We start from the raw sequence: 26,514 nt of genomic DNA on the forward strand, positions 1-26,514 counted from the left end.
TTTTTTTAAAAATAAGCTTACTTTTATTCTAGTTTTCATAGAATATACAACAAAAAGCAGCACTCCAGTAGAAATGTACAAGAAAAACAAAATAATCCTCTTCTTTGAAAAGAGCCGTTTTGACCTTGATTTTCAATGTACAGTTTCCTAGCCGTGAACCACTAAAGAATAATTTTGACTCGTTCTGGTAACATTTGTTGATCCTGAGCTTCTTTTCTTGTTTGACAGTGAAAGTAATATCAATGAACAAACAAGGCCTTGTATGAACTGGTTTTGTTTGCTTGGTCAAACAGAGATGGTCAGACATCATTTATAACGGCAACTCAAGTCATTGCTGTTGGGTTATATTAGTTCATTAAACACAACTAAAGTATGCTTCCCTCTCTTGCCAACTTGAGCTCAAATGGAAATATTAAGGACCGACTGTGTTTTAAAAAGTGAAATTTGAAAATTTCAGCCTCTCTCCAGAGTGATGATATTCTTTAGACCAGAAGTATTCCAGTTGAATCTGTGCCATCTCCGTAATTCTGTGTCTTTCTTGTTCGCTATTGCTCTCTTTTGCGATTCATTCATTGTATTTGGACAGTTTCAGTCTGGGCACAATGTTCATAGACTGAAGCTCTTGGAAGAGCAGTTTACATGCATATGGAATACGCAATGAAGAGACATGGCACGATGACTTGCAGTAATGGCACCTAAACAGACAAAAAGATCTCACATTATATTTAAAAACTTAAGGTGAGGTTAAGTTAAGTTTTTTTATACCTTATAGTAATTAAATTTTACACTTCTGAAGTACAATACAGTATAATCCTGATCATTCACTCTGCACATTGCAGGTGGAGATAGATCGGTACTTAGCCTCAACCATATTCTGGGAACATGGGTAGTTAGTTCTAGTTTTCAGAAAAATAATTTACATAAACTTGTCTTAAGGCTTCCAGATGACAGGAAAGTTCAATTCTGTATTTATATTATCAAATTCAAGGACAACATTAAATCTGCTTCAAATATTTAACTTTATTTTTGAAACGCATTCACCGGTCACATTTTCCCTCCAAAATACGACTTCGCTGATACTCACCATCCAGAGTAACCCAGCAGCCCGCACTGTCCACAAACATCCACCTCGAATGCATCGCTGGAGATCATTAACCTTTCCAAAAGTAACATGCTTGCTCCATAGCCAATCAGGCAATCCCGTTCCATCTCACCAAGACGTAAGCCACCATCACGAGATCGACCTTCTGTTGGTTGTCTACAAATACACAAGTCATTATATGAAGCAAATATCTCATTTTAGAAGAGGAGTTTATCTCTTCGATCAGTCTGAATCTAAAAGCACTTTCAAGGTGTGTGTACTGAATATTGTTATCTGCACAGGAGACTCAGCATGATTTTGGAATCAATTTACAGCCATCGGTCTTGCATTGTCCTATATTTAAATCAACAGCCAGTTAATGAAATAAAACAAAACAATGTAGAAAGAATGCCACCTTTGAGGAACAACAATATTTCAGAATAATCTATTTTAAAACAGTTAAAACCGATTTGTTTCGGTAAATATTGTGTAAAGTTCCACACTAACACCTAATTTTGCCCCACAATAAGTAATAAACAATTTTTGAATTTTTGAAGTTAATGCAAGACATTATTTTTTGAAACCTTCTTAAACCAGTCTTTACTCAAAGTGCTAAATAAACACACTAACCTATCGTTTCAGACCTTTTATTTAATTTCGACAAATACTAGAATAAATTAAATTCTTGTAACTTTTGGACTATTATTTCCCACCAGGCCACAATGAGATTGTAATACAAGTAACCAGTGGATGTTACCAACACCTTAAACAATCCATACAACAACTTGCATTTATTTGGACCCTTTACATACATGGGATAATATCTTGGGAGTTATAATAATAATCCTTGCATTTGATATAGTATTATTGCATTTGATATAGTATTTATTATTGATTATCGCATCTTCGAGACGTCACAAAGCGCTTCACAGAATACACTGTAAAGTAATTTGACTGTATATTTTGAGGGCGAGTTACAGGGTAACGTCTTGGGAGTGCTTCAATAAAGTGTGGTTATTTATTGAATGTTTTACCATCTAACACCTCCTACCTGGTAAGAACAGCTCGGGGACCTCGAGCTCTTGCATGCATCTTATCCAGCACCATGTGCTTCAGCTTCTGGTAATACACAGGACCAAAGTAGATATACGCTTCCAAAGGTTCGCTTTTTTAAAAACAAAGAACAATGTTTTTTTTAACAAAATGATTGATTTAATTTTGATACGTTTGTTCTACAATGGAATCATTTGGACCCCTCTTCATTTTTAATTAAAAAAAACACATTTTAACCCTACTTCTTTTCTTTCCATGCACATCCAAAAAATATAATTCACATCGATAAACTTAAATTCTTCTAAAACACCATATCTCAAGGACACCAGGGAAAATTTCCAACAATCGGAGTGTATTATATAGGATGTTGAGTGTATTTACCATTCTTACCCTGTAATTCCAGAAGTCACATAATCCTTGCCCAGATAGTTATAGCCATGACGTATTAAATCCTCACACACATCCTTCACTTTACTCCCTCCAAAGGCGGTGCCATAGTGGAACCTGCCATCCAGAACCCCTGCCTTTCCTGCCAGTAGCTCAATCAACTTCCCAACCTATGGAGATAAGAAAATAACACACAACATGTCAATGGATATTTAAATTCTACAGCTCAAAGTTAATCATTCCTATTAATTAAAGTCAAGCTCTAGTCTACTATATATTTCACAAAAATAAACATGTTCACTGNTTTTTTTTACAGCCAGACTTTAGAAACACACAAACTTTAAGAAGCATATGTAAACCATGATTAATTACGTCCAATGGTTTGCAATGCAGTGAGGGTTTATCTTATTCTGCTTTTTAAGTCTTCTATGGACATTCTTAAAGCTGAGGGATGTTACCAGTATTTCTAAACAATTGCAGTAAACCATTTCTGCCCACAGAGGAAAGAGTAGAGGGATTTGAGTCTCACCGTCATTCGGGACGGATAACCATGTGGGTTCATGATGATATCAGGACAAATTCCACTATCACAGAAAGGCATGTCTTCCTGAGGTACAATCAAACCACAGACACCTATAAGACAGACATTAAATCAGAACTTTTTTATTATTTAAATTCCTATAATTTGCTGCAAGTTATAGCCTTACACAGGTAATGATATCAGTAAGGTGAATAAAAACACTCTCTAAACCTAACCCATCAATGGTTAGAACCTACCTGAAAACATATTGACCAGGCATTTTGTAGTATTACATTACAGAATCTAATTTTTGTAAGTGACATAGAATTGAGTATAGAAAAAGTCTTCCTGTACAGAACAGTTTAAGGGATTGGCCCATTTTTGTAACTGGTTGAGTCCTGGCTCCCTCAGAAAATAATTGTGAGTTATGGATACAAAGCTCATAAAATCAGCTGCCACAGCGAGGAACAGATTCAGGAGTTCTGTCAAGTTAAGGTACCTTTCAACATAAATTACACTTTATGGGAGGGAAAAGGCCAGTTAAGCAAGGGCAGCATATTCTGCAGCAATAGGAAAGTTCCACCATCGAACTTGAAGGTTATCATATGGTTGTACATTCTCATGATGTGAAGCAAACACAAACAGCAGCTTAAATGGGTTAAAATGCAATGTAAAAACAAGGCTATACAGTTGAATAACCACAATATCAGATGTAACAGGTGATCAGATATAGCAAATCTTCATGGAAGTAATATTGTGTATGATAAATATGTACTAAAGGACAACGCTGAATAATAGCAGACTGTGGAAAATGGTGATGGTTCAGACCACAGAGAGCCACTGTGTGTTGTTTGTTTTGTGTGAAAGAGAATGATAAAAGATGCATGAAATTGACACAGAAAGGAAAGAAAACAGAAAGAACGGAGGGTGCTCCATCATAGGCAGCTTGTTGCCTTTGCTGCGCTGTATAACAATGGGATCTACACATTCAACCCCAGATCCAACACAGCTGTGTATTTCATTAGATGAAGAGACTGGTGACAAAAGTAAATAATTAACTTATTGTAGTCTAGAGAAGACGCTGACAGAACTAACCATATCCAATGGATTTTAATAAGATTTCCCCGACTTAATTGCATTTTTGGTTAGATATATGGTATTAATTAAACAGCAGGCAATAAAATGTTTAAAATTCTAAAAAAAAGAGTGTTCTACTAATTCATATATTAGATTTATCCTTCAATGGATATTCAATTTTTATATACAATAACTTTGTTCAAACATTTCATATACAACAACTCCTGCATGTTAAATCCAATGACAGGCAACAATAATCCCAGAGTAAATCTAGTTACAGCATCTTTATATACCAATATCTATGCAAACCAAACGTATTCAAGCAGTTAGGCAAAATTCTGTCTGTCCCCTAGATTTGAGGTCAATTTTAACCTTCCCAGTCTGTAAATATTGTGATCTATACCACCATTTCAATATCACCTGTTGTACATAGGATTTTCCCAAGAAATCGTTACTGTTTTTCACACACGACAAATAAATTAGCCTAAATTGGAGAGCCTGAATACTAATTAATACATTAGAAAGATTAAAATGCTCTAGGGAGCAGCTATTATAAAACAATTAGCTCAAAGACTTTAGAAGGTACACACTGGAAAATGAGCTAAAGCTGCTTTTTTTTTACAATGTAGTTCGCATTCATTGTTTCGCTACTGGATGGTATTTGTGCTAGGCAATTGCCTGTCGTAAAATAGTAATGAAACTGTTTTGAATAATTAAGTAGAAGGTCATAGGGTTACCGGCTCAGTATTTGTATCTGAAAACACCCTTGCAGGGGTAATTCAATGCGGGTTCCAGCTTTTACGGGTTATTTAAAAAAAGAACTAGTGGAAGTTAACGAAAGTTAAAACACCCCCTGCAGTGCAACGTGACAAAGCCCATGTCATATTACACATTTCAGATCCCTGACTGTCCAGCGCCTTGGGACGTCCTCCTGATGTGAAAGGCGCTATACAAATGTAATTTTGTATTGGTATCTGTTATTTTTTTCAGCGCTCAATTAAAGTGGCAAAACAATGGTAAGTGAACCAAATGTAAAACAAGTAAAATTAGCCACAGTAATAGGCTATAGTTTAAGACTTGCTTATTTCTTGCATAGAGATACCCCTTACCTTGATGGCACCATTTTGTCATGTGTTTACACATCCATTTTGTAAAAACAATTAATATTTGACCATCTTTAAATACAAAATAAAATCTGTGCCCTCTCTACAGTAACTACAAGCTTTATTACGAAGTCAAAAGTCATACATTTTCCTGGTAGCATGCAACTTATTTACAAGGGAGCATCGCAATATATCTTGACTCGCTCCTTCCCTCGTTCAAGGACTATCTTAAGACATACCTCTTGGACCGCACTTTTGGTCCTCTTTCCTTCCCTCATCTCCTTTGGCTCCCACCCCTAGCTTAGGTGACCAGCCATCAGTGTCAAGCGCTGTCCTCCCAATGTGAAAGGTGTTATATAAAAAGGCCAAATGGAGCCCTAAAATTCTTAAACATTATGAACTGGTTTTAACCCAAACACACCCATGTGTTGAAGTTACCTTTCTGGCCATGTCGGCTGCTGAATTTGTCACCAATCTCTGGACGTCTTGTCTGCCTCAGTAATATTTTGATTAAGAATGCATCCTCCGAGTTTGAGGAGATCATCACCTTCTCAATATAGGAGTCTGTTGCTCCTTTGTAGCTGTTAATGTAAACAGAATTGGAGGTTGTGAATTCTAGACATATACTGCAATATAATTATGATAATTATAAATCATGGGAGACATTTGCTTCATTCTGGTTTACCAGTTGCAACATTGAACAAAAGGCGCCATACAAATGTAACTTCTTCTTCTTGTTTGGGTAGATAATAATAATATTATTAGATGAGCATCTAAGTATACAATTAATTTGAGTACTCAGCTATGACTCTATTCAGTCACGTGATCTTGACTCAGGGCAAATTTATGAATTCCATCAAATTATTTTTACTCAAATACCCTGCCAAGTGGAAAAGCCTTTGTGCATAAATAAGTTGCTAAAGATTAAATAATAAATTCCATCCAGAACTGATTCAATGTCAAGTATTCATAGCCATGCTTCAGACTTCTGGGGAAAAATATACTGGCTTCAGACTATCAGGTTTTTATTCTGATTGTATTTGTTGAAGGATAATCATGATAACTCAGAATCTAGATCAACTGGTGTTTCAACATACGTGATTGGGACATCTCGAAACTGAGGTTGTTGAGATTGAGCTGTTCCCTCCAAGGGAGTCTGTGTAACTGTTGGCATTGATTTGTTCACCAGCACTTGCCGGTTTTCCACTTTCTCACCTAAAATAAAAAGGCAGTGGAGGAATGTAAACAGCTTCTCAAATCATTTAATTTGTGTTCCTCAATATTAAAGATAATCTTCCAAAAATACACATTTGCAGAAATAACAACTGCAATAATGAATGAATTAAAGTGATTCCGATAAACGAAAAGAGAAAATGTTAATTTTCCGGACAACAATATATCAAATTAACCAAAGAGACTCCAAACGGAGAGCAATATTGCAGGGCAGAAACATCCATTAAAATACCATTTAATACATTTCTATAGATCTTTACTGTAATTACAATGGAACTTTACTTTTTCTCCATTTTAACTGATCTTTCGTTACTTGACTGGGGAAGCAGTTACATGGCACTAACAGCACTCTAGTACCTTGCCCAAATGACCATCCTTAACCTCCAGGAAGGACATCATAACAAACTTGATTCTGTTCTCACATGATATCCACAAATATATATGTCTGTAGTTATAAGAACATAAGAAATGCTAGACGAAAAAAGATCAAGGTCCATCTAGTTTGCCTTCCACCATCCTAGCGGTCACATGCACTATGTCCCGATCTACCTATGTACTATGTCCCATAAGATAGTTAGAACTCAATGAACATTGCCTCTTCTCACCTGGTGAGGAAATACCATCAGCATCCAAAATTTCATGTCGCCAAATTGGCTTCCGTGTAGCTGCATCCAGCATTGGACCCATCACTTTATCAAATGTTTGGTTGGTGTAGCGTTTCAACGTGCACTTTGCATTTTTATACACTAGACACCTTCCAAAACCTTTAGAGAAAACAAATTGTGATTGCTATCACAGCCACGCTTGCCTCAAGTTGTTTCCAAATATATATATATAAAACAATTATATATATATACACACACACACATATGCAAGAGAGACCAAATTAATACAGTATCAGGAAATTAAATACACAATAAACCTCTAAGCTTGGGAGGCAGCTTTGGTTGCAAGGTTGAACTGTAAAAGAACAAGGGAGAGCATATCTGTGCGAGGTGGACTAACATTCCTCTTCTTTTATTTATCCTGCATATTCAAATTAAACTGGGATATTATAGGAGGGATTGTCTAGCTAAGGAATACATGATTGCGCAGCAATATAAAGTCAATAGACTGAATACAAAATTCACAAGTCCAGCTCATTCTCAGGTCTACATTTAGTTATCAAAGTCTGATTGTACCATTTAGGATCATTTCCACTTTTGAAAAAAAAAGAAAATTCTTGCAATATGTGGGCAGTCTTGCTGCCATAAAGACTCATTGCAAGGACTTCGATATATGGTTTATGATACTGTGAAGTGTCTATTTCCAGCTGTCATTGGTGTGTGTTGTGATGATAGCAAGTAGAATAATGTAGTTGGGTCTGGTTTACAGTGAGCAAATGGCGATTGAACGACTGCCATTATTGTCTGGTTGATGGGCGAGTGAACAAGTGCGCTGGGATTTGGGTCATGAGCCACGAGTTGTCAAAAAGCATTGCCAACTTAAAAACATACAGTGGATTAGACTCCATATGAAGGTACAAAAAGAAGTGCAGGAAATGCGCTTCCAAATTGAGACTGAATATTTTTTTAAAAAGTTTCAAAATTCAGCATAATCTTACAATTGAACACAACAATCTTAAGGCTAAGACTATGATAAATGTTGGGAATTTCATGTCCCATGATTTTGACATAACATAATAACTTGAAGAAATTGCATTGGTCCCACCAAGGAAATCACAGATTTGTCATACCATATTGTATTCTGCAATAATCTTGGTTCAACAAGGGGATAGCTAACCTTGTCAACATATAATAATAATATAATAATAATCCTTGCATTTGATATAGCGCTTTTCACGTCGGGAGGACGTCCCAAAGCGCTTCACAGAACACACTGTAAAGTGAATTGACTGTATATTTGTGGGCGAACGCGGCAGCCAATTGCGCACAGCAATGTCCCACAAACAGTCATAGATTGAAAATGACCAATTTATTATTGTTTTGGGTTTTGGAGGGATTATTATTAGGCTCTGTGTGGAGTAAGGAAACTTGCCCAAGGTTTCGCCCTCTGCCTGGAATTGAACTCAGGTCTCTCACTTGCAAAGCGAGTGCTCTAACCACTGAGCTACAGGACTCCAAGCATATAAAAAGCAGTTCTAGGTAACATTGATGGGGAAAGTTTCCCACCTGTATTAATTAACATTGTGTTGAACAAAGGCCAAATAATTATATGAGATCAGTTAAATACAGGGTGACCAAAAAGTCGTGATACCATTATAATGTCCAATGAGTCTTTTAAATAAATTATGATTTTTTTTAAATAGGGTAGTTATCACAACTTTATGGCCACCCTGTAGATGTTTTGTGAAGATTCTGCTTATTACAAAATACAAAAGTTGACATTTTAGCTTACTTTACCTCTGTCCAAAGAAGCCTTATTTAGGACAAGAGCATCTTCAATATCGTAACCACTATAGCTCATTACTGCAATCGTAGCATTTTGTCCAGCTGGCAGCTTTTCAAATTCAATCAGTTCAATGGATTTGGTTTTCACCATGGGTTTTTGTGGATATGCAAGCAGGTACATGAGGGTGTCAATTCGATTGCGCTGATTGTAACCAATTGTGCCTGAAAAGAATAACAGCAAATCTAGTATTCCTTACAGAACTTACCAAATTTACATTTGGACCAACAAACTGTAACGCCTCAAAAATAACATTACCGTATTTAATTCTTACCACTATACATGTACGGTGTACAAACAAGAACTGTCAGAAGAAACTACAACTACAAGCCGTTTTTATAGTACCTTTCACAGAGGAGAAAGTTTCATGAAGCAGTTTACGTAGAAGAAAGTGGCCAAAGGTGAAGAGAGAGATAGAATATAAAGGTGACAATGTAGATACGTTTCAGTATTACAGCCATGAATATTCACTTCAACTTCGAAAATTATAAGTATAAAAAGCTCGTGTTTTATGCAAAAAGATCAACTGAGAACAGTTTACTTTTAAGAAATACAATATCCTATAATGTATGCTTTTCAACAACTAGTTGAGATTGTACATAGTGCAAAAGGAGGTTAATGTAAGGTTAATTACAATTATTTTATAAGAAGCACAAAGCTCAAATGGAATTCAGATGATGGATATCTGGTTCACTGTACAGTTATGACCCTTTAGTGAAGGGTTTTTTCTCAATTTATTTACAGTAATGTTTTAAAACTTCAAATCATCTTACGGGGAAAGCTAACTCAAACACTATCATGTACCACATTAGTTAAGTTTAACACTTGCAGCAGTGTCAGGAGTTAAATGTAACTAACATTTTTTCACAAGAGCTTTATGTTTTAATGATGGCATTAATCATAGGATGCACACTAAGCCTTATCACATTTACACCCAGATTTTGACAGTCGCCTCCTATTTTTAACGTCAGAAGCGACGTCAGAGAGCGGTCGGTATCCAAGGAGCTAATTGTACAAGCTCAGAGTCTGAGCAGCTGAATACACCAGTCACAGAAAAACAATGAATTGCAAATGACACTCCAAAACAAAAACACAAAAAGTTTCACACACAACAACTACAAAAGGACTCTGCATATATATTGATCTGCTGTTCTGTATGCACTGATCCTACTTATCTGTGTGTGGCAACAAATTGTTCACTTTGAAAATGATGTCAAACGGGCACAAACACAGAAAGCAATTAGGAGAAACCTTTACCACTGGTTTGGCAGAGATGACCCCACTACTGACCCCACTACCGAATTAGACAACTATTAAAGGGACATTGTGGGAGAAACTATTTATGGAAAAAATATATGTGCAGGATTATGAATCTGGACTTTGATGAGTAAACTCATCCTTTCACACTCCAAATGCTGAATAATTTTTAAAACTACCCCTAACACATTACACTGTACCTTTTCTATGACTTGAATTTCGTTTGGTAAATGTATAGCTAGAAAATGATTTATTTTTAAACTTATCGACTAAATAGGGGTACAAATTAAATGATAAGAGTTTTTTTATTTTAATGTAACAAAATATATAAGGATATGCTGACTCCACACATGCATTATGTTCATTGATATGCACATGCTCAGTCAAACTACATCACCAAATACATTTTGAATACATGGCACCATTCACACATTACACAATAAAGGTCAAACAAAGAATCTAGCATCTTAAGAATGTTTTTTTAGGGTTTAATGCACAAAATGTTCCAACTACTTTCCTGTTTTTCCTGGGTCTGTTTGGAAATTAAATACAATTTAAGGACTGTGTTTGTTCAATTAGCTGAAAGCGAGTCATCTAAAATGCCACTATCCTGATCCCTACTTTTAATCAGTGATACACACTGATGCCAGAGCACATGTTATAATGAGCGCATGTGTGGATACTATTCAAGACACAAGGTTTTCTTGCAGTAAATAAAAAAATCTACTATTCCCCCAAAATAATTTGAAATGATAACCTTTTAATTATTTTTATGGATCATTTCCTCCCCTTCCCAAATGCTGAAAGCTTACAGGCAATAAACTCCAACAGAAGACAATCTGAGGAGGAAAATCACTTACAGGAATTGTACGCCTGTAGAAGTTGGGAAAAGCTTTTCTTCCTTTTATCACTGGTAACTTGGAAGCTAGCAGGGTTCATTCATTATTGGATACAGAACTGCAGAAAGGATTTGGCATCCTGCATAAAAGTCTCTCCCCCACATAAAGTACATCAAGTAAAGGGAAATAACTATTATACATGAGGATACAAGACAGGGTAATTCACACATCGCTTATTTTAGATAAGTAACGGTTATACTCAGTCTCCCAAGGGAAAATAAAATAAAACTCAGCGAATTTTTGGACGTGACATTTAATTTTTTTTTACAAAACAGAGTTTTTGTACCCTGGAAAGCTACAGCTAACTGTTCTAGTGCCATGGCAGAGTTTACTGATTTGGGTTGTGGGAGCTATGCCAGAATCTACTCGCTTGCTGGCCTTCCTCCTCGATTAACTATAAAAAACACAAACATGAATAAAGCTACTCAAAAGATCTGGGAGTTTAATTGTTGCAATATGAACTGCTAAAATAAATGTTAAAAATAACCCTGTAAATAAAATGAACAATTTACAGCTATGTAAATAAAAGTAAATCTTACCCATGGCCTGTTTTCCCATAGCGCACTGATATGTGTTTCTTGGAGACTGATTATGGTGGGGGTACGGAATCAGACCAGCGCAAACTCCCAGTAATGTAAACGGCTCAATCTCCAAGTGGGTCGTATCTCTGAAGTAATGAAGTAGAATAAATCGCAGATGTTTAAAAAGTTTGTGAAAAAGATATATTTTTACAAATATCACCCATAAGTGTCTGAAATACGTTGCAATGCCTGTCTTTGCTTAATTATGTCTAGTTGGATGGAATTAAAATAGCTTCGTAAATTGTAATGATTGTGAAGTATTTTAAATTTATAAAATGGCCCAGAAAGGATTATCAAACAATTATAATCATGTACTATTTTCAGAATAGGCTTAGGTTATACAGCACCAGTCAGTTATGTGGAACAAAAGCTGCAGCAAATTCTTGATAAAAATCATGCAATGAGAAAAATCCTCTTGGATGGTTTATTTGACCGTGAGTTACAGCCTTGGCTGTCTGCCTTCTTCTAAATATTAGAAATGAGCAGAATTCCTAGGCAGCCGTGTCTGCAATCCCGTGTATGCTGTCTTTTTGATGCACAAACATGATTACATTCTATTTATGTAGATCAGTTATGTATGCACTTACATGTTGATCATATCCTCATAAAGTGCAATATAGCAGTCATTTTCCTCATTGACGTCGAGGTATTCCACAAGACCTTCATGAAGAAAATCTTCAAAGGACCTGTAAGTAAATCCCCCCAAAAATTCTCCAATATTACATTTGAACATCATGGAGTGGACTTCAAAGCCATTAATAAGTCCACAAGAAATAAGTGGAAGTTGTGTGTGCTGAAAACAAGCAATCTGCAGTAAGTGGGAGAATGCTGAGTACAACATTCAGAGAGAGTGTGTGGATGGGGTTAAATAATGAATACCAGAAAATCACTGATGAAGAAAATGAATAAAGAACCAGAGAGAACAGGATCCAGAGTTTTTGATGGAAAAGAGACAGAAGATGAACCACCAATGAAAACTCAGATAGAATGATTTGCAACAAACACTAGGAAGCAAAAAGCATAATTTTGTTGGAAGACCATAAGAGGACAACTTGTTTAAATCCTGTCGAAAGATTTGGAGATAACAAGAGTACAGTAGCAGAGTTCAATAGGTTCATAATACAACGAAGAAGGTAGTCAGTGAAGCAACGCATTTTGTTTAGTAGATTCACTGTAAAAGAAGTCCCGAACATATGTTCATATTTGCTTTTTAAGTGAAATGAGCGCAATAAAAGATGGCTTTTTCTATAGCACATTTTTAAAACACAGTCAGTTTTATATTACCTGTAGCCTTGAGTGAGCTCTTCTATGTGCTTGTTTCTGACAGCTGAGTTTCCATTCTTCACTATGATATAAGGCCTGAAAACAATCCAATATATTTTTTAAATTAACAAAATCTCAAAATGGTTGAATTATCTATTGTAATCAATGCTGCTTCACTTCTCTTATTTCCCAGAACAACAATCTGGGAGAATAATGGAAACACACTGAAGCTCTCAGCTAAATAAGAAAGATTAATTTGGTCAAAATGCTTAAGATTTCTAAAAAGCAAATCAATATAATATCCAGAACTATTGCCAGGAGAATGCTATACACGTTGACAATGCACACAATTTGTATTTTATCTATTCTTTCATAAGTTATTTTGGAGTTTAGTTACTTGTATGACTTTGAACTGATTTATAGGCATTTCTACTTGAAATATTTTTGAGCTAGATTTAAATTCTAAACAAGTCAACGCAGAGCGACTTTGAATGGAATCAGTAAATGGGTTACATCATCACATTGAGCTTAGTTTCGCCCACAAAATATACAGTCAATTCACTTTACAGTATATTCTATGAAGCACTTTGAGACGTCTCGAAGAGGTGATAAGGAGCTATATCAAATGCAAGGATTATTATAGTACCTGCAAAGTCTACCTCCATCAGAAGAAATATAAACACAGCGATCAGTCAGATTTGTAGAGATTGATACAAACTCATTGATGTATCCTGCTCGCCTCATCAGACGAAATGTTTTTACCAATTTCTGATGGTGACGAATTACGCCCAAGATATTACCTGAATTAGACAGAAATAAGCAGATTACAGACATTCAATGTTTCCAAAACATTTAATAATGACATTTATTACGGTGTTCCTCAAATGATGACTGCGAACCAATCTTCACACAAAAATAAATCAATCGATGAGCAGATGCTTGACTCTAAAGAGATTGACTCTAAAATAGATTATGCTTATGTATACATAAAACCTTAAAACAAAGAACAAGCAAATGTTTCTTACCGTTCAGAAATACAATGAACACATTTGGATATGAAAGTTCTTCACCGCACAGCAGATTTACATCTTCTACTCCCAGATTAAAGGCTAGTTTAATAATGGGCCCATCCTCCATATCTGTGGTGATATGCGTCATAAGTGCCAGGTTTTTCACTAGACCGCAAGCCTAAAGAGAGAGAGAAGAAAACACACCAACGTTAAAGTATGAAAAATCTCGACGTGTTAATGAAATAAATACCGAACAAAAGCAATACTCGAGTGTAGTTGGAATGTAGCATTGCACGTTAATACAACATTCTGAACACTCAATGTAGTGATACAGAACAAATGGATAGTTGGTACAAGCAGCACGGCTCAAGACCTGGTCTTTATTTCAGTTTGGTAAATGGAGCCAATCTGAGCCCACCCTTATGAGAAGAATCAGATGTGACCCACAATCATGGATATGAATAACATTGATGGCAATAACACATTGCGGTCAGCAAATAACCCTTCCTAACCCCTCCCACACTCTAGCTCGGGTTCCCAATCCGCTGTGTGAGTGATTTGAGACATTGGCCTGACATGAAAACCATTGCAAATCGCTGTTCTTGTTGGTGGTCAGATGACCTGGGGCAGCAGATCTCTGAGATGTCTACCCACGTTTCCAAGTGGGTATATCATGAACCTCTTCTGATGCAAAATGATGCTGATGTAAAATGTTTTCTAATCAACTGACGAGCAGCTCAAAGAATATCACTTTGATGGTACTACAACAAATCTGTGCTTTATCAGCCGGGAAGCATGGTTTGGTAGGAGTGACAATGGAAAAAAAACAGTTCAAATATTAGTAGTCAATTGAATTCTCCTAAAATGATACAGAACTTTGCAACATTAAAAACTATAAAGATACTTACTTCTCCCTCAGGAGTGTCTGAAGGGCAGAGCATTCCCCACTGAGATGGTTGCAAGGATCTGGGACCACTCACTTTCCTAGTCTTTTCAAACTGAGAGGAGATTCTGGTCATCATACCCAAAGCAGCTATGTAGGACAAACGGGACAATACTTGAGTCACACCTTGGCGATCCATCTTGAATCTTTTAAGAGACCAGTTTCCCTGAAATCAAAAAAACAGTAACAACATTTTGACGAGATAGGAACACTGAAATATCTCAGAGAACAAAGCTAAAGGAATATTCCGGGATGAGTCATCAAGAATTTGACTAAATCCTGAGCCAGAAACTACAGTGGAGATGGTGGCAGGTGAGCCAGAGAATGAGTTGTGCTGTGAATAATGATGTGGCACTTTCTATCTTTAACATGGACAGAAAATGTAAATAAATTTTTACCAAATTTACCTTTTTTGTGTCTAATTATTCTACTAATGTTGACAACAAACTGCCCGCACACCCCCAAAACGATTTAATTGCATTAAATAGTTTTACCAAGCAACAGAAAATACTTCCTTCAGCCAATGTTCAGTGTTGTTATCAGTTTAACCATTCACTTCACTAAATGAAACATCATATTTGTTCCCTTCAAGCGCATCTTTCTAAAATATGGTGTCATTTCAAAGTGAACTACACTTGTTCAATATCGATTCTTTGCACAATCCACTTTTTAGCCAAGAGTTCAAATGGCGAGTCCAATTGTAAAGTTACGGACAAAGTTCAGCAATAAAAATAAAATGAAGCCCAAAACAAAATGCGGACTGTAGAAACAGAAGTACTTACAGTTGAGATGGCATTCACCATGCCATTGGTGATTTGGTCCTGTCGCATGTGCTTGACTACATCAAACTGCGCTGCTCTCTGCTTGGGGATGATCTGGTCTGCAATCTTCTTCAGCTCTGAATTGAACTTTTTGAACAAGTCTTCAAAGAGAAGTGAAAGCAGCTGTGGAAAGAGAGTGGTTAGAGTGGACGAGAGGTTAGGGTTAAATAAATGAAGATAATATTCATATCAGGTTACACTGCAAGGCCCCTTTGGTCCAATAAAGATGTATATTCAATTAAATAATTTGCAAACAGTTTGTCAATGGTATTTACATACATGAAACATTTCACATATTTAATGTAGAAATTAAGCTTCCTGAATATACCTTTACTAATTATCTTAATGTCAGAGAATTCTAATTAAGCACTTTGAGATTGCTGTTAGCTTTAAAGTCTTCTAAGTGCCAAATTCTCCTTTCACACAAGCTAGTTGTGAAATTAAAAGACATTAGGCAGATTTAATTACATTATCAGAGCTGGTGGGATTAGGCAATCTCTCAAGTCAATGCCTTATTCTTTTGTCATTGGGGAAATCCCTTGCTTTCCAGGATGCCAGATTTTGGTAGCGTTCCATATCTCACACCAACAAAGCAAGCAGCATTAGAGAACAAAACTGACGACTAATAATGGGGAAACGCAGAGGAAATAATGAACACATTAAAAAATATAGAAAATTAAGGTTAAAGATTAAGCTGAAAAATTGGCAGGTTTTACAAACAGCTCCACTGGCTCGAGTCCTAACAAATCTCTAGTGGTATATGGTTTAAGAGAAAACTATGGGACTAAACTGGCTGTTAGCTGCTGTGCTCTTATCTACAAGGCGAAGCAGATTCAGCTTTACTCTCTCCCATGTGGTGTGGAATTAAAAAAACATTGTTTCCAGAAATTTTGAACACAGTTCGCTTTGTTTTTGTACATTCTCTGTATAGAAGCTATCCTTGCCCCTCCAGGAGCATTCGGCACGTTTTAATTATCTTAATTTTCTCAATTACATGGCGATATGTAATTTAACTTTAAAAAAATACAGAAACCCAAGTGCGGGGAGGGAAAGAGATAAACTGGTTGGTCATTAGAATATTTTGCTAAAATTCTTATTTATTTAATAAGAAGTACAAATCCAATTATAAATTCCATCAAAGTTGATGAGGTTTGCCAGACAGAATGTCAGTGAGGGAAGGGACTGGCGAGTATTTTGGAGGATGGTGTGCAGTAAAGGTATTTAATAATTGGGTTGTTTGGATTTGCAGTGTTAAAAGACCATTTAGGGATTTGGCTTTAGAATAGTCACCATGTGGGTAGTACTGTAGAGCCATCAGCATTGTGGGAATATAAAGAAAATAATAGTGCACTTCAGGGACTACATATTTAATCTAATCAATTGCCCAATTAAAATGATTAACTGTCCATTTACTAGAACACCAATTTTACAAGTCCAAGTCCAAATTCCTATAGTATAAACTGAGAAAGGCTTTAAACATTTTCAAGACTATTTTAATATTTTCTAACTGAACATAGATTGCTTTCCAGTAAAAGGAATATCTATGTCCCAAAATTTCTGAGCACCTCAGTATTTATATGTAGCATTTGTTTCTGCATTCAACCCGTATTTAATGTAGATTCTGAACTAGACCCTTAATTAAAATATAACTAGAAGATACTAAACCCATTTTGTAGAAAAGATCTGGTTGGAACACGCACAAACATGTGAACTATAGTATCTAGTAAAATGATTGATGATTTGTAGAAACCAGGTTTGGCAGATATGAATATAAATTCTATGACTCTCTAAATGGAATGTTTGGCAGAGAAAGCTTGCATCTTTTGCGTAAGTAACGAATAACATTTCTGTTATAATAATCATACAATTAGAACTGCTAGCTGAAAATGAATCCAGAAACATTGCTTTTTGCAAACAACAACAAAATTACATTTGTATAGTGGAAAACGTTCTGAGAGTGTGAAATGCACTATTCTGGAAGGCCATAGATTGCAGAATCAGTTCAGGTTTGGGAGATACGTAAGCACTTGGGAAGAAATGGTATTAATAGATGTAGAGAGAAAGATATAAAAGCTGATAAAATTTTTGATAAAATGGTAGAGCAGGCTCAATGGCCCGAATAGCCTACTCCTGTTGCCAGAGCTGTATTCAAACTGTTTAATAATTATTTTCTCAATGAGAGCAACTACTATCAACTAAATTTTCTATCTCACAGGTCACTGCAAGGCACAGCTTTTTTCTTGACCGTAAAAAAACAAGCTAGTGCTCCGATTCATGAAGCACCTTCATACAAATGGGGAAAGGGTGGAAGAAAACTAAATGGATATGTGTCATTTGATGTTGGCGAGTCCTGGCCAGACTGGCAGAAATGTCAGTAAGAATGACAACGCCTCCTCGCCTCTCATGATTGCTCACCAGCAGTTCTTGGAGAATGCAACACAAAGCAACAAAGCAATGTTTCCCTTTCGAATATTGAACGAATGGTTGTACATTTCCAGGATTTGTGTTTCTTATTTCACAACAATCATTTTTCAGCATACTTGGTTATATTATGAAACAATATTACTACTCAGCTAGTTTTCTTTTGAATCTGTTTTCCCCTTTTCTCTCCTGAAACCACGAGATAGTTTTCCACGGGTGCGAGTCATACTTTACTATCTGACTCAAGTGGCCATTCTTTATGTGTGAGCCTGAGCAACGAGTCATTTCATTGAACCAAGGGATTACAGGCAAACTCTATTCTGTTCTCACCCAGGGTCATTGGAGAGTAATCAGGAATGGGAACCCTAGACCATTTTTCCCTTGACTAGTCTAACATCAATGATCTGCTATTGCTGCCTGGTTGAGATCAGTTTTACCCAGCGGAGATCAGGGATTGAACGGACACTATTCTAGTCTGCATCGCTGAATTTCGTACAGAGACGTGGCTTTACCAAATGATTCAGCTGGGAGCATATTCAGTTTATCTTTGAATATAGTAATATAAGAGAATTTTATCAGAGCAGTAAGACATAGGGTTTGGAATATACAATTGCCCCATACTGCCTGTCCAGGTAGATGTTAAAGTTCCCATGGTACCATTCAAAAATATGAATAAAGTGAAGGGAGTTTATCCCGGTGTCCTGGCCAACAATCGCCCCAAAATAATTGATCACTCACTCCATGGCTATTTGTGGGACATTGGTGTGCGCCAATTGGCTTCAGTGTTTGCCCACAAAATGCATCGAATCACACCACGTTATGGTATATATCCAGTGAAGTGCTCTGAGACGTCTCAATAATGTAATAACAACAACAAGAGTACATAATAAGACTCTATACCAAATTGAAGGATATGGTGCTGCAGGTTCCTAACCTCATCCCTGTAATCAAGAAGATGTACCATGTGTCTCCTTACAAAGAAGGATCTTTGAAAGGCAAATAACAAGTCATTGTTGTCAAGAGCTGCACGCAATGGTAGGCGGCACAGAAACAAACTTTTTAAGAGCAAAACCACCCCTTTAAAAAGATAAAAATACACCTTTATCAATAGAGTAGTTGGGAATAAAACAAAGCTCACCTGTCCAGCAAGTTCCAGACGTTTATTTCCATAATAATCTCGGTCATCTACTTTGTTGTCTCCTTGAGCTAGAATTACCCTGCGAACCATAACAGCTGTGTAGATGCACTTTGCACAAAAGTTGAATTCTTTGACCTATGATAAATAGGTAGACATTTGGACATCCTTTTCGATACATGAAGTGAATCTGTATAGATATATCTTGTAGCAGTCATGAGTAACAATAACACAACCATCAGTTTACAAAAGGAAACTTTTCTGTACTCTCTTCAGCCTGCATACATTTATACAAATTGTGAAATTCTGTAGTAAATGCATGACTTTAGGCTAAACTTTATAAAATCCCTAATATGTCAATTCAAATAGTTCAAATTCAAACTGAGCAGACCCCACAAAAATTCCCCTGGTAAATGGGGTATCAACCCCATTTGAAAGTCGTACAAATCATTGAAAGTTGTACAAATTTAAAAAGAAATTAGTGATATGATTTTGTGGGACTTAAACAAAAGTAAAATTAAAAATGTTTTAAAACAACAGGTTACATTTGTATAGCATCTCGCACATCGGGAGGATGTCCTAATGTGTTAGTTTTAGAACATAATACTAGTTAACCTTATTATGAGAATCAGAATAACTGATAACAACAACTTGAACAACAACAGCTTGGATTTATATAACGCCCTTGGGTAATGGGTAAACTTGTTGCACAATTTGTTTACTTAAATACACGTTTAATGCTTACAGGCACATGAGTAAGAACAGTTGATGCTAGCAGTTCCCGTGCTTCTTCCATCTTGGTTTTCTTCGGTCCTCCCCACATTCGTTGCCTTCGTACTTTGTTTCCAATATACTTTAATGCCTATGATTCGATATGAATAATGCTAATGAAAGCCACAATTTCACAATAGCAGCGCTCGATTAACTGACATGAAAAATTGGTCCCCTTTACAGTACTCCCAATTTCTATCAGGCTTCATTCAGAAGGTTAAGTCCTTCACAATATTCCCCTCTATGTATTTAAATCAAAACTCAGCTCACTCTCTGCTTTTCTTTGATTGGACTTCAAGGTTATATGGTTCTTTTTTGCCAACAATCTTAAAACTCAAACTTTCTGAATCACCAGGCCACTTTTTCTAGTCCTCCCCCACTCTATTCAAACTTTCTAGTGTTCTGTACTATGGAGCTTAGCCATTCAGCTTTATTTTAAAAAAGAGTTAGCTTTTGCAAGTGTAAATCTCATCAGTGGGTTAAACACACATTTTAAGATTAAACTTTCACAGGTCACTGAGCCTGCAGCACTTTTTATTTATTAAGGGCATGGCAACTATCTTGTTCTTTCTTTTGGCAACTGTTTATAGCCTGATATGTGGGGAAACAACTAAACGTATATTTCTATGAAAGCACACCTGCATCTGTGTGAAAATCTGAGCTTTCTGACACTCCTCTAAACTAGGCCCAAACGCAGACATCACATGGTCCTCTGTGCCAATCATCTGTACAATCTCCTGGTCACTCTCGACTCCCATCGCCTACAATAGAAAAGACAGACAAGAGCAATATTAGCATTTCCTGTCAGCACAGTAACATTTGCTTATGCTAATACAGTATTGTTTGCTGCATCCATTCAGAATATAGACTGGGGTTTCTCTCAGACTTTGTGCCATCTGGTTTTGGCAAGCAACTCCGATTAGCCTTGACACTTGTTCCTTTAATATATATACAATTTAGAGCTCAATTGATTAATGAATAACTGGATATACCATTTGCAAAATACAGTGCTTTGGAAACTACATTTTCAGATCTGACTTGTACATCTATCTATTTGTACACACATTCACTTGTTGATCTCAAAATACAGGCAATCCACTTTACAATATGTTCTGTGAAGAGTTTTGAGACATCTGAATGACATAAGACGCTGTATCAAATGCAAGGATTATTATTATTTTAATTTATATTTTAAAACAAAGATGTACATCATTTATATGTTTCCTTGGACTGATGAAATTCAGGTTAGGAGCTTATAGTCATATACTGTATAATGCAGTAGTTAATGCATAGTTCAGTACATTTAAGCGATATTACTCACTGGTAGAATAGTCATTCCCCAGCAGGGAATTAGGTTAGGGATGGGTGTCGGGACTTAAAAACCTGTGTGATTTACGTGCTGTGTGGTCTCACTGCGGTGATCTGGCAAGCAATAAAGGCTTGAGACCTGTCAAGTGAAGCTCCTCACTACTGTAGATTACTCTAATGGATGGAAAAATGGACATCATATGCCTCACTGAAATTGCACGTTCATACAGCAGATTCCGATGGCAGTGATCACTAAGTTATTTAGAGCCCAGTACATCATACCCTCCTGGATGAAGGAACTTGTATTGTTCTAAATGTCTGTCTCCTGCAGAGAGAAATAATTCAAACGAACTAACAAAAAAAAGCTGTTTCATTGCACTACAAAACATTAGACCGTGCTGTTGCAAGTTTGCAATTTTATTTTACCAAAGCTTTAGTTCCAGTCAAATGAGAAAATACTTCATTTACATTTTCTCACTGCATTAGTTTTGTGGGATAAAATGTCTAGTGCAATGCATTCAAGCTAACAGGTTACATGGCATGACATGGGACTGATATCTCCCACAGTTAAATGCAAAGCTGAAAGCAAAGAAGAATGAAATACACACAAATGGTGGGCACTGCCTTTTGAACAGTTCTTTGCAATGTTAAGTAAAAACTATTTCACAACTTCTTGATTTGATTTCTATTTAGCAATAATCAGAGCACCCCTTTGAAGCCAAGAAAATGCTAAACTGGTTTACTGGAGTACTCACACAAACTACCCTCGCCTAATGCCAGCCAGCAGAGCAGTCCACTGATTACCAGATGGCGCTGAAACACTTTTTCTAATGCCATATCTGGATCAAAGCCACATTAATACAAACCGAAAAAAAAATACCACACAAGTTAAGCTTTTATACTTCCAGCATCAAAGTAAAATTTAGGATTGTCGCATAAAATGTTAGCAATTTGGGCAGATGGATATTTATCGAATTTCAATATCATTATAAAGTATCAATCTAAAATTCTAAAATAATAACCAGACATGTATGTAAAGTAAGATTTCTTATTAGATCTGTTCATTTAAAAATCCAATAAACTATTTATATAAAACAGTAAAAGGTTCACAGAAATTCTAAGACTTTTCTTTAGTGAGTGGGTGGGGGGGGGGGAGAAAGAGCAAAGCATTCAATAAAGGTAACAGATACGGTGCAGAATTGGTAACAGCACTCAAATGTCAAATATTATGGAGTAAAGTAGGAAAAGGTCATTGAGAAAGGGACTATTAAGGTTAGAAGTGTAAAAATGTTAATGCGTCCATTCTGAACAGAGCATATAAAAAAGGTATCGTCTGTAAGGTATCAAGTCAGCTGTTTTCCGATCAAAAGTTCATTTATTTCTATATAACAGAAAAAAAGAGCAACTGGAAATACAGCTTTTGCCACATTGGTGGTAATAATGTTCCTAAAATATCCACATGAGGGCTATTCACAACTCTGCCCTCTCCTGGTAATTGGCTGTAACAACAGAATTTAAAATCATTCTTACAATGTCAATTCTGTGGAATCGCTGTTCGGATTCCAATTTCTCACACGTTTCCTCTCCTGAAAGCAATGACGACCTGTTTTCAGAGGTACAGACAGATACCCAGCCGAGGTAGTCACTGTTCATGCAGGAAACCCAAGTGAAGCCAGTCTTGCCCTCGCCTGGCATTTACACAGAATAATCAGGCCATCGAGAGATCTCAGAGTTTCACTCTAAAGCAGGGTGACTGTATATAATCTTGTGGCCGAATGTGGCAGCCTTATATTTGATATAGCACCTTTCACTCTGAGTGCGTCATTCAAAGCACTTTACAGGATTTTACTGTAAAGTACAAGCAAACTTAAGGGCTAGTGTAAAATTTTGTTGCTGTAAAAGAAATTCTGTTAGAATGCACTTTGACAATTAAAAGTGGTTTAATTTACTTCCAGAACATTGGTATTTATCTCCATCACAGGGTGTTAAGCTGAAGTGAATCTAGTAATATTGTTGATTTTACTTTAAAATAATTATAATTCCAATGGCAAACCTATTAAAATAAATTCTACTGAATAACTCTATATATCCTTTCTTCTACGCAGAATTTTTTTTAAAAATCTGTCGAGGAGGGAGAAAAAGCACAACTCCATTTATTATCTCGATGAAATACCTTAAATATTATTGCAATGGGAATGTCTTCTGACAGAGTATTGTGGCGCAGGTAAAACCTTCCTTGTTTCACAGCGATGTTGGTTCTACTTTTTTTCTCGTGGGTAGAGCTGCAAAATGATCAAAATTGCATAAGTTGACTGTTTCTAATATTAAAAAGATAAGATTATCGATCAATATGATGCATTAAATAGAAAGAAAGTATCTAAAACACATCTAATTTTGAATATTACGAATTGTAAGAAAAATTTAAATGAATTTATAATGGCACACTGCTTCATTTTGTACAATATCTCAACATTTAAATAAAAACTTCTCACTTTTATGGGCTACTTGCTGAGTACATTACCTTGTCACAGAAGCACCAACAGTTCCTTTTCTATCTACCTCTACGATTATTCTGTTTTTCGATAACTGTTCTTGAATGAGAATAACCTTTTCTACACCCTTAACAATGAAATAGCCACCTGCAAAACACAAGTTAAGTCTTAAGTAAAACATTACTAGATGTTAAAGGCAAGAGGTTTAAAAATAAAAAAGCTCATGTGGGACGAGAGATTAGAATAAAAAAGGCAAAAGTATGTCACATAATACAAGAACTAGTCTTTTTTGTATTAATGCAGTGACAGAATTTTCTTGCAAAGTAGTGCATTAACAGGTGCAGACTTGATTATGTTTCTATTCGTAGGTAAACAAGAGGATATTGTTTGCTGAAACTGAAAGCAAATATCAACTGTACACAGACAATAAACGTGAATCATCAATCTACAAACCACTTAAGATAAAATAACCTGTGACACAAGGATCACCATTAATTACCTGGATCCAAAGGACATTCATTTAGTTTTGCAAACTCTGCAGCAGTCTTTCCTGTAAGTACGCAGTTAGAACTACGTAACATTATAGGCATCCTAGAAGGAGAAAATGTAAACAGCTGTTCTTACAAAGTAGCAATGGAATTCAAAATACACAGAAACATTTTGTAGATTACCCAACAAAGCCTGTTGTATTTGTTTTTCTTTCCTCTCCTTCAGACCTTGTATAACACACAGTATTCCCCATTTGAACAAGTGAACAGCTAACTTTCTCCCAGGCCTTAACCAAGCCAATTCTTGACTAAACCACCAGATGGCATGTACCAGCAGCAGTGCTAAACTCCCTCCAATTTCCCCACCCTTCCCAGTTCAAGTTGCAACTGTCCTACTTTTAAAACGTGCGGTTGACGATTGCTCCAAATAATGAATCCACCAAATGTAAAACATTGCTTTAAAAACCAAAAATGAAAAAGAAAGTCTGAAGACTCATCGTTTAATTTACAATGAAGATGGCAATGTCAGAAATTTCAGTCATTTAACCCTGTATAGCAAACTCAAAACAATTTAAGATCATCAGCCAGCTTTAGTTATATTCCACAGCACTATATACAAATCACACTATGATTTTATATCTGTGAGTAAGGAGTTTTTTGTCAAAGTGGAAAGAAAGAACATGGGAGCAGAAGGTCAAATCTTGTTTCTCAATTTCTCGTCCTCTTCACGTTAATGAGGAATTGTCTGCAAACAGTTACATTCAATCTTCAAACCACAGAATTTCCACCTTCACCTTACGGCAGCTCAGATCAGCATCTTCGCCGCTGACTCTCAAGTTGCCCGATAGGAGGCAGAAGGAAGAAGCCAGCGAGTAAACCTTTGATGATTTCTGATATTTTCTTAATTATGGTCTCTTTCATTTGAATTTATAAATAAAAACAAAATCCAGATAGTTACCGGCCAATAGGTAGTGCATTTCGAATTATTCTCTGGCTTCCTCTCGTATATTCAATGTCTACAGTGATTGGCGCAGAGTAGGTCATATCTCTCAGACGACACTGAAGAACAGGCAAGAAATAAATACATTGCAGGGTATATTTTAGTTACACATGAGCATTGCAGCATATATAGAAAAGGGCAACTAGACTGATAATTTGTATGAAGCAAGAGACTATAAGTTATGAAAGGCTCTGTTCATACTAAAGAAAAGAAGACTTAGGGAAGACCCTATTTAGTAATCAAGATCCTAAAGAATATAAATAAATTGAAGCTTAATAATAGATTCAACACTAGGGCCAAAAATCCGGAAGAACAGGGCATGAACACAAGCTCAGAAAAGGGAAGGTGAACAGACAGTTTGGGAATAAATATTTTGCACGGAGAATGGCAATTATGTAGAACAGACTACACAGGAAGGTTGTGAAGACAGATATTGCCAGCAAATTCAAAATAAAATAACAGTTATTTCTGAAAATTTCAATGGGGAGAGGGAAAAGAAGGGTGATTTATATAACGTCTCTCAAGTCAGGAAGACAGCAAAACAACAGTAAAGGAGAATTATTTTTCCTTTGGGACTGACCAGGTGACAAGGTGAGAAACTCGCAGAATTCCTATAGTTATAACTACACAGCAAAGATTCTCACTATACATTACCTCATGTGGAGCTACTGGTCTTGTTACATTAAAACTTTCTTCAACATCAGGAACACCAACGTATATATTGAGGTATCTATAACAAACATTTATTTTCATTAAAATAACCAGGTTGTTGCAAATTATGATATTATTATCTATTGTAAACAAAACAATTAAAAACCCCTATCTAACATAAATGAAGTAAAAAATCTTTCTTAATCCTAAAATAAGTATTTTTACACGAGACAAAATAACTACGACCATAAATAAAAACATCAAACTACTTTTGACAGTAATAAATTATTTTTAAACAATCTCTACTGTCTTTAGAAAACAATGTATTGGACTTACTTTAAGTACCACATTGGGTCAGCATCGCTGGTGACCTTTTCATTCGCTTTCATAATTTTCTTTATCTAAAGGGAAAAGTTAAAGTTATTTTTGAACAATCTGAGAAGGTTGGGATGGAAAAAGAAGATTTAAAATTTTGACGTAAATTTTACTCCAGATTCCTACCTCTACATTTATGAAATAATTGAATGAGTCAATGTGCTGTTTTACAAGGCCTTTGACCTGCAAAGAATAGG

General features: G+C 36.1%; 1 protein-coding gene across 1 annotated transcript in view; it reads right to left on the reverse strand.

The window, feature by feature from the left end:
- The window catches only part of polr3b (polymerase (RNA) III (DNA directed) polypeptide B), a 30,036-nt gene continuing 3,522 nt past the window's right edge, over window positions 1-26,514 (reverse strand). Inside the window, exons 3-28 of the mRNA XM_042335596.1 lie at window positions 26,444-26,500; window positions 26,279-26,343; window positions 25,946-26,021; window positions 25,250-25,350; window positions 24,303-24,394; window positions 23,833-23,950; window positions 23,485-23,593; window positions 20,642-20,764; window positions 19,978-20,094; window positions 19,236-19,370; window positions 15,638-15,799; window positions 14,821-15,021; window positions 13,928-14,090; window positions 13,549-13,702; window positions 12,924-12,998; window positions 12,227-12,325; window positions 11,598-11,725; window positions 8,857-9,066; window positions 7,060-7,218; window positions 6,319-6,436; window positions 5,660-5,802; window positions 3,051-3,154; window positions 2,525-2,691; window positions 2,133-2,246; window positions 1,085-1,258; window positions 1-695 (exon numbers count right to left, since the gene is read on the reverse strand). Coding sequence (XP_042191530.1) covers window positions 566-695; window positions 1,085-1,258; window positions 2,133-2,246; window positions 2,525-2,691; window positions 3,051-3,154; window positions 5,660-5,802; window positions 6,319-6,436; window positions 7,060-7,218; window positions 8,857-9,066; window positions 11,598-11,725; window positions 12,227-12,325; window positions 12,924-12,998; window positions 13,549-13,702; window positions 13,928-14,090; window positions 14,821-15,021; window positions 15,638-15,799; window positions 19,236-19,370; window positions 19,978-20,094; window positions 20,642-20,764; window positions 23,485-23,593; window positions 23,833-23,950; window positions 24,303-24,394; window positions 25,250-25,350; window positions 25,946-26,021; window positions 26,279-26,343; window positions 26,444-26,500 — 3,294 coding nt within the window. The 3' untranslated portion in view covers window positions 1-565. The remainder of the gene's footprint in view (window positions 696-1,084; window positions 1,259-2,132; window positions 2,247-2,524; window positions 2,692-3,050; window positions 3,155-5,659; window positions 5,803-6,318; window positions 6,437-7,059; window positions 7,219-8,856; window positions 9,067-11,597; window positions 11,726-12,226; window positions 12,326-12,923; window positions 12,999-13,548; window positions 13,703-13,927; window positions 14,091-14,820; window positions 15,022-15,637; window positions 15,800-19,235; window positions 19,371-19,977; window positions 20,095-20,641; window positions 20,765-23,484; window positions 23,594-23,832; window positions 23,951-24,302; window positions 24,395-25,249; window positions 25,351-25,945; window positions 26,022-26,278; window positions 26,344-26,443; window positions 26,501-26,514) is intronic.

This window comes from Callorhinchus milii, unplaced genomic scaffold (genome assembly GCF_018977255.1).
Source record: "Callorhinchus milii isolate IMCB2004 unplaced genomic scaffold, IMCB_Cmil_1.0 Scaffold5, whole genome shotgun sequence".
Classification (NCBI taxonomy): domain Eukaryota; kingdom Metazoa; phylum Chordata; class Chondrichthyes; order Chimaeriformes; family Callorhinchidae; genus Callorhinchus; species Callorhinchus milii.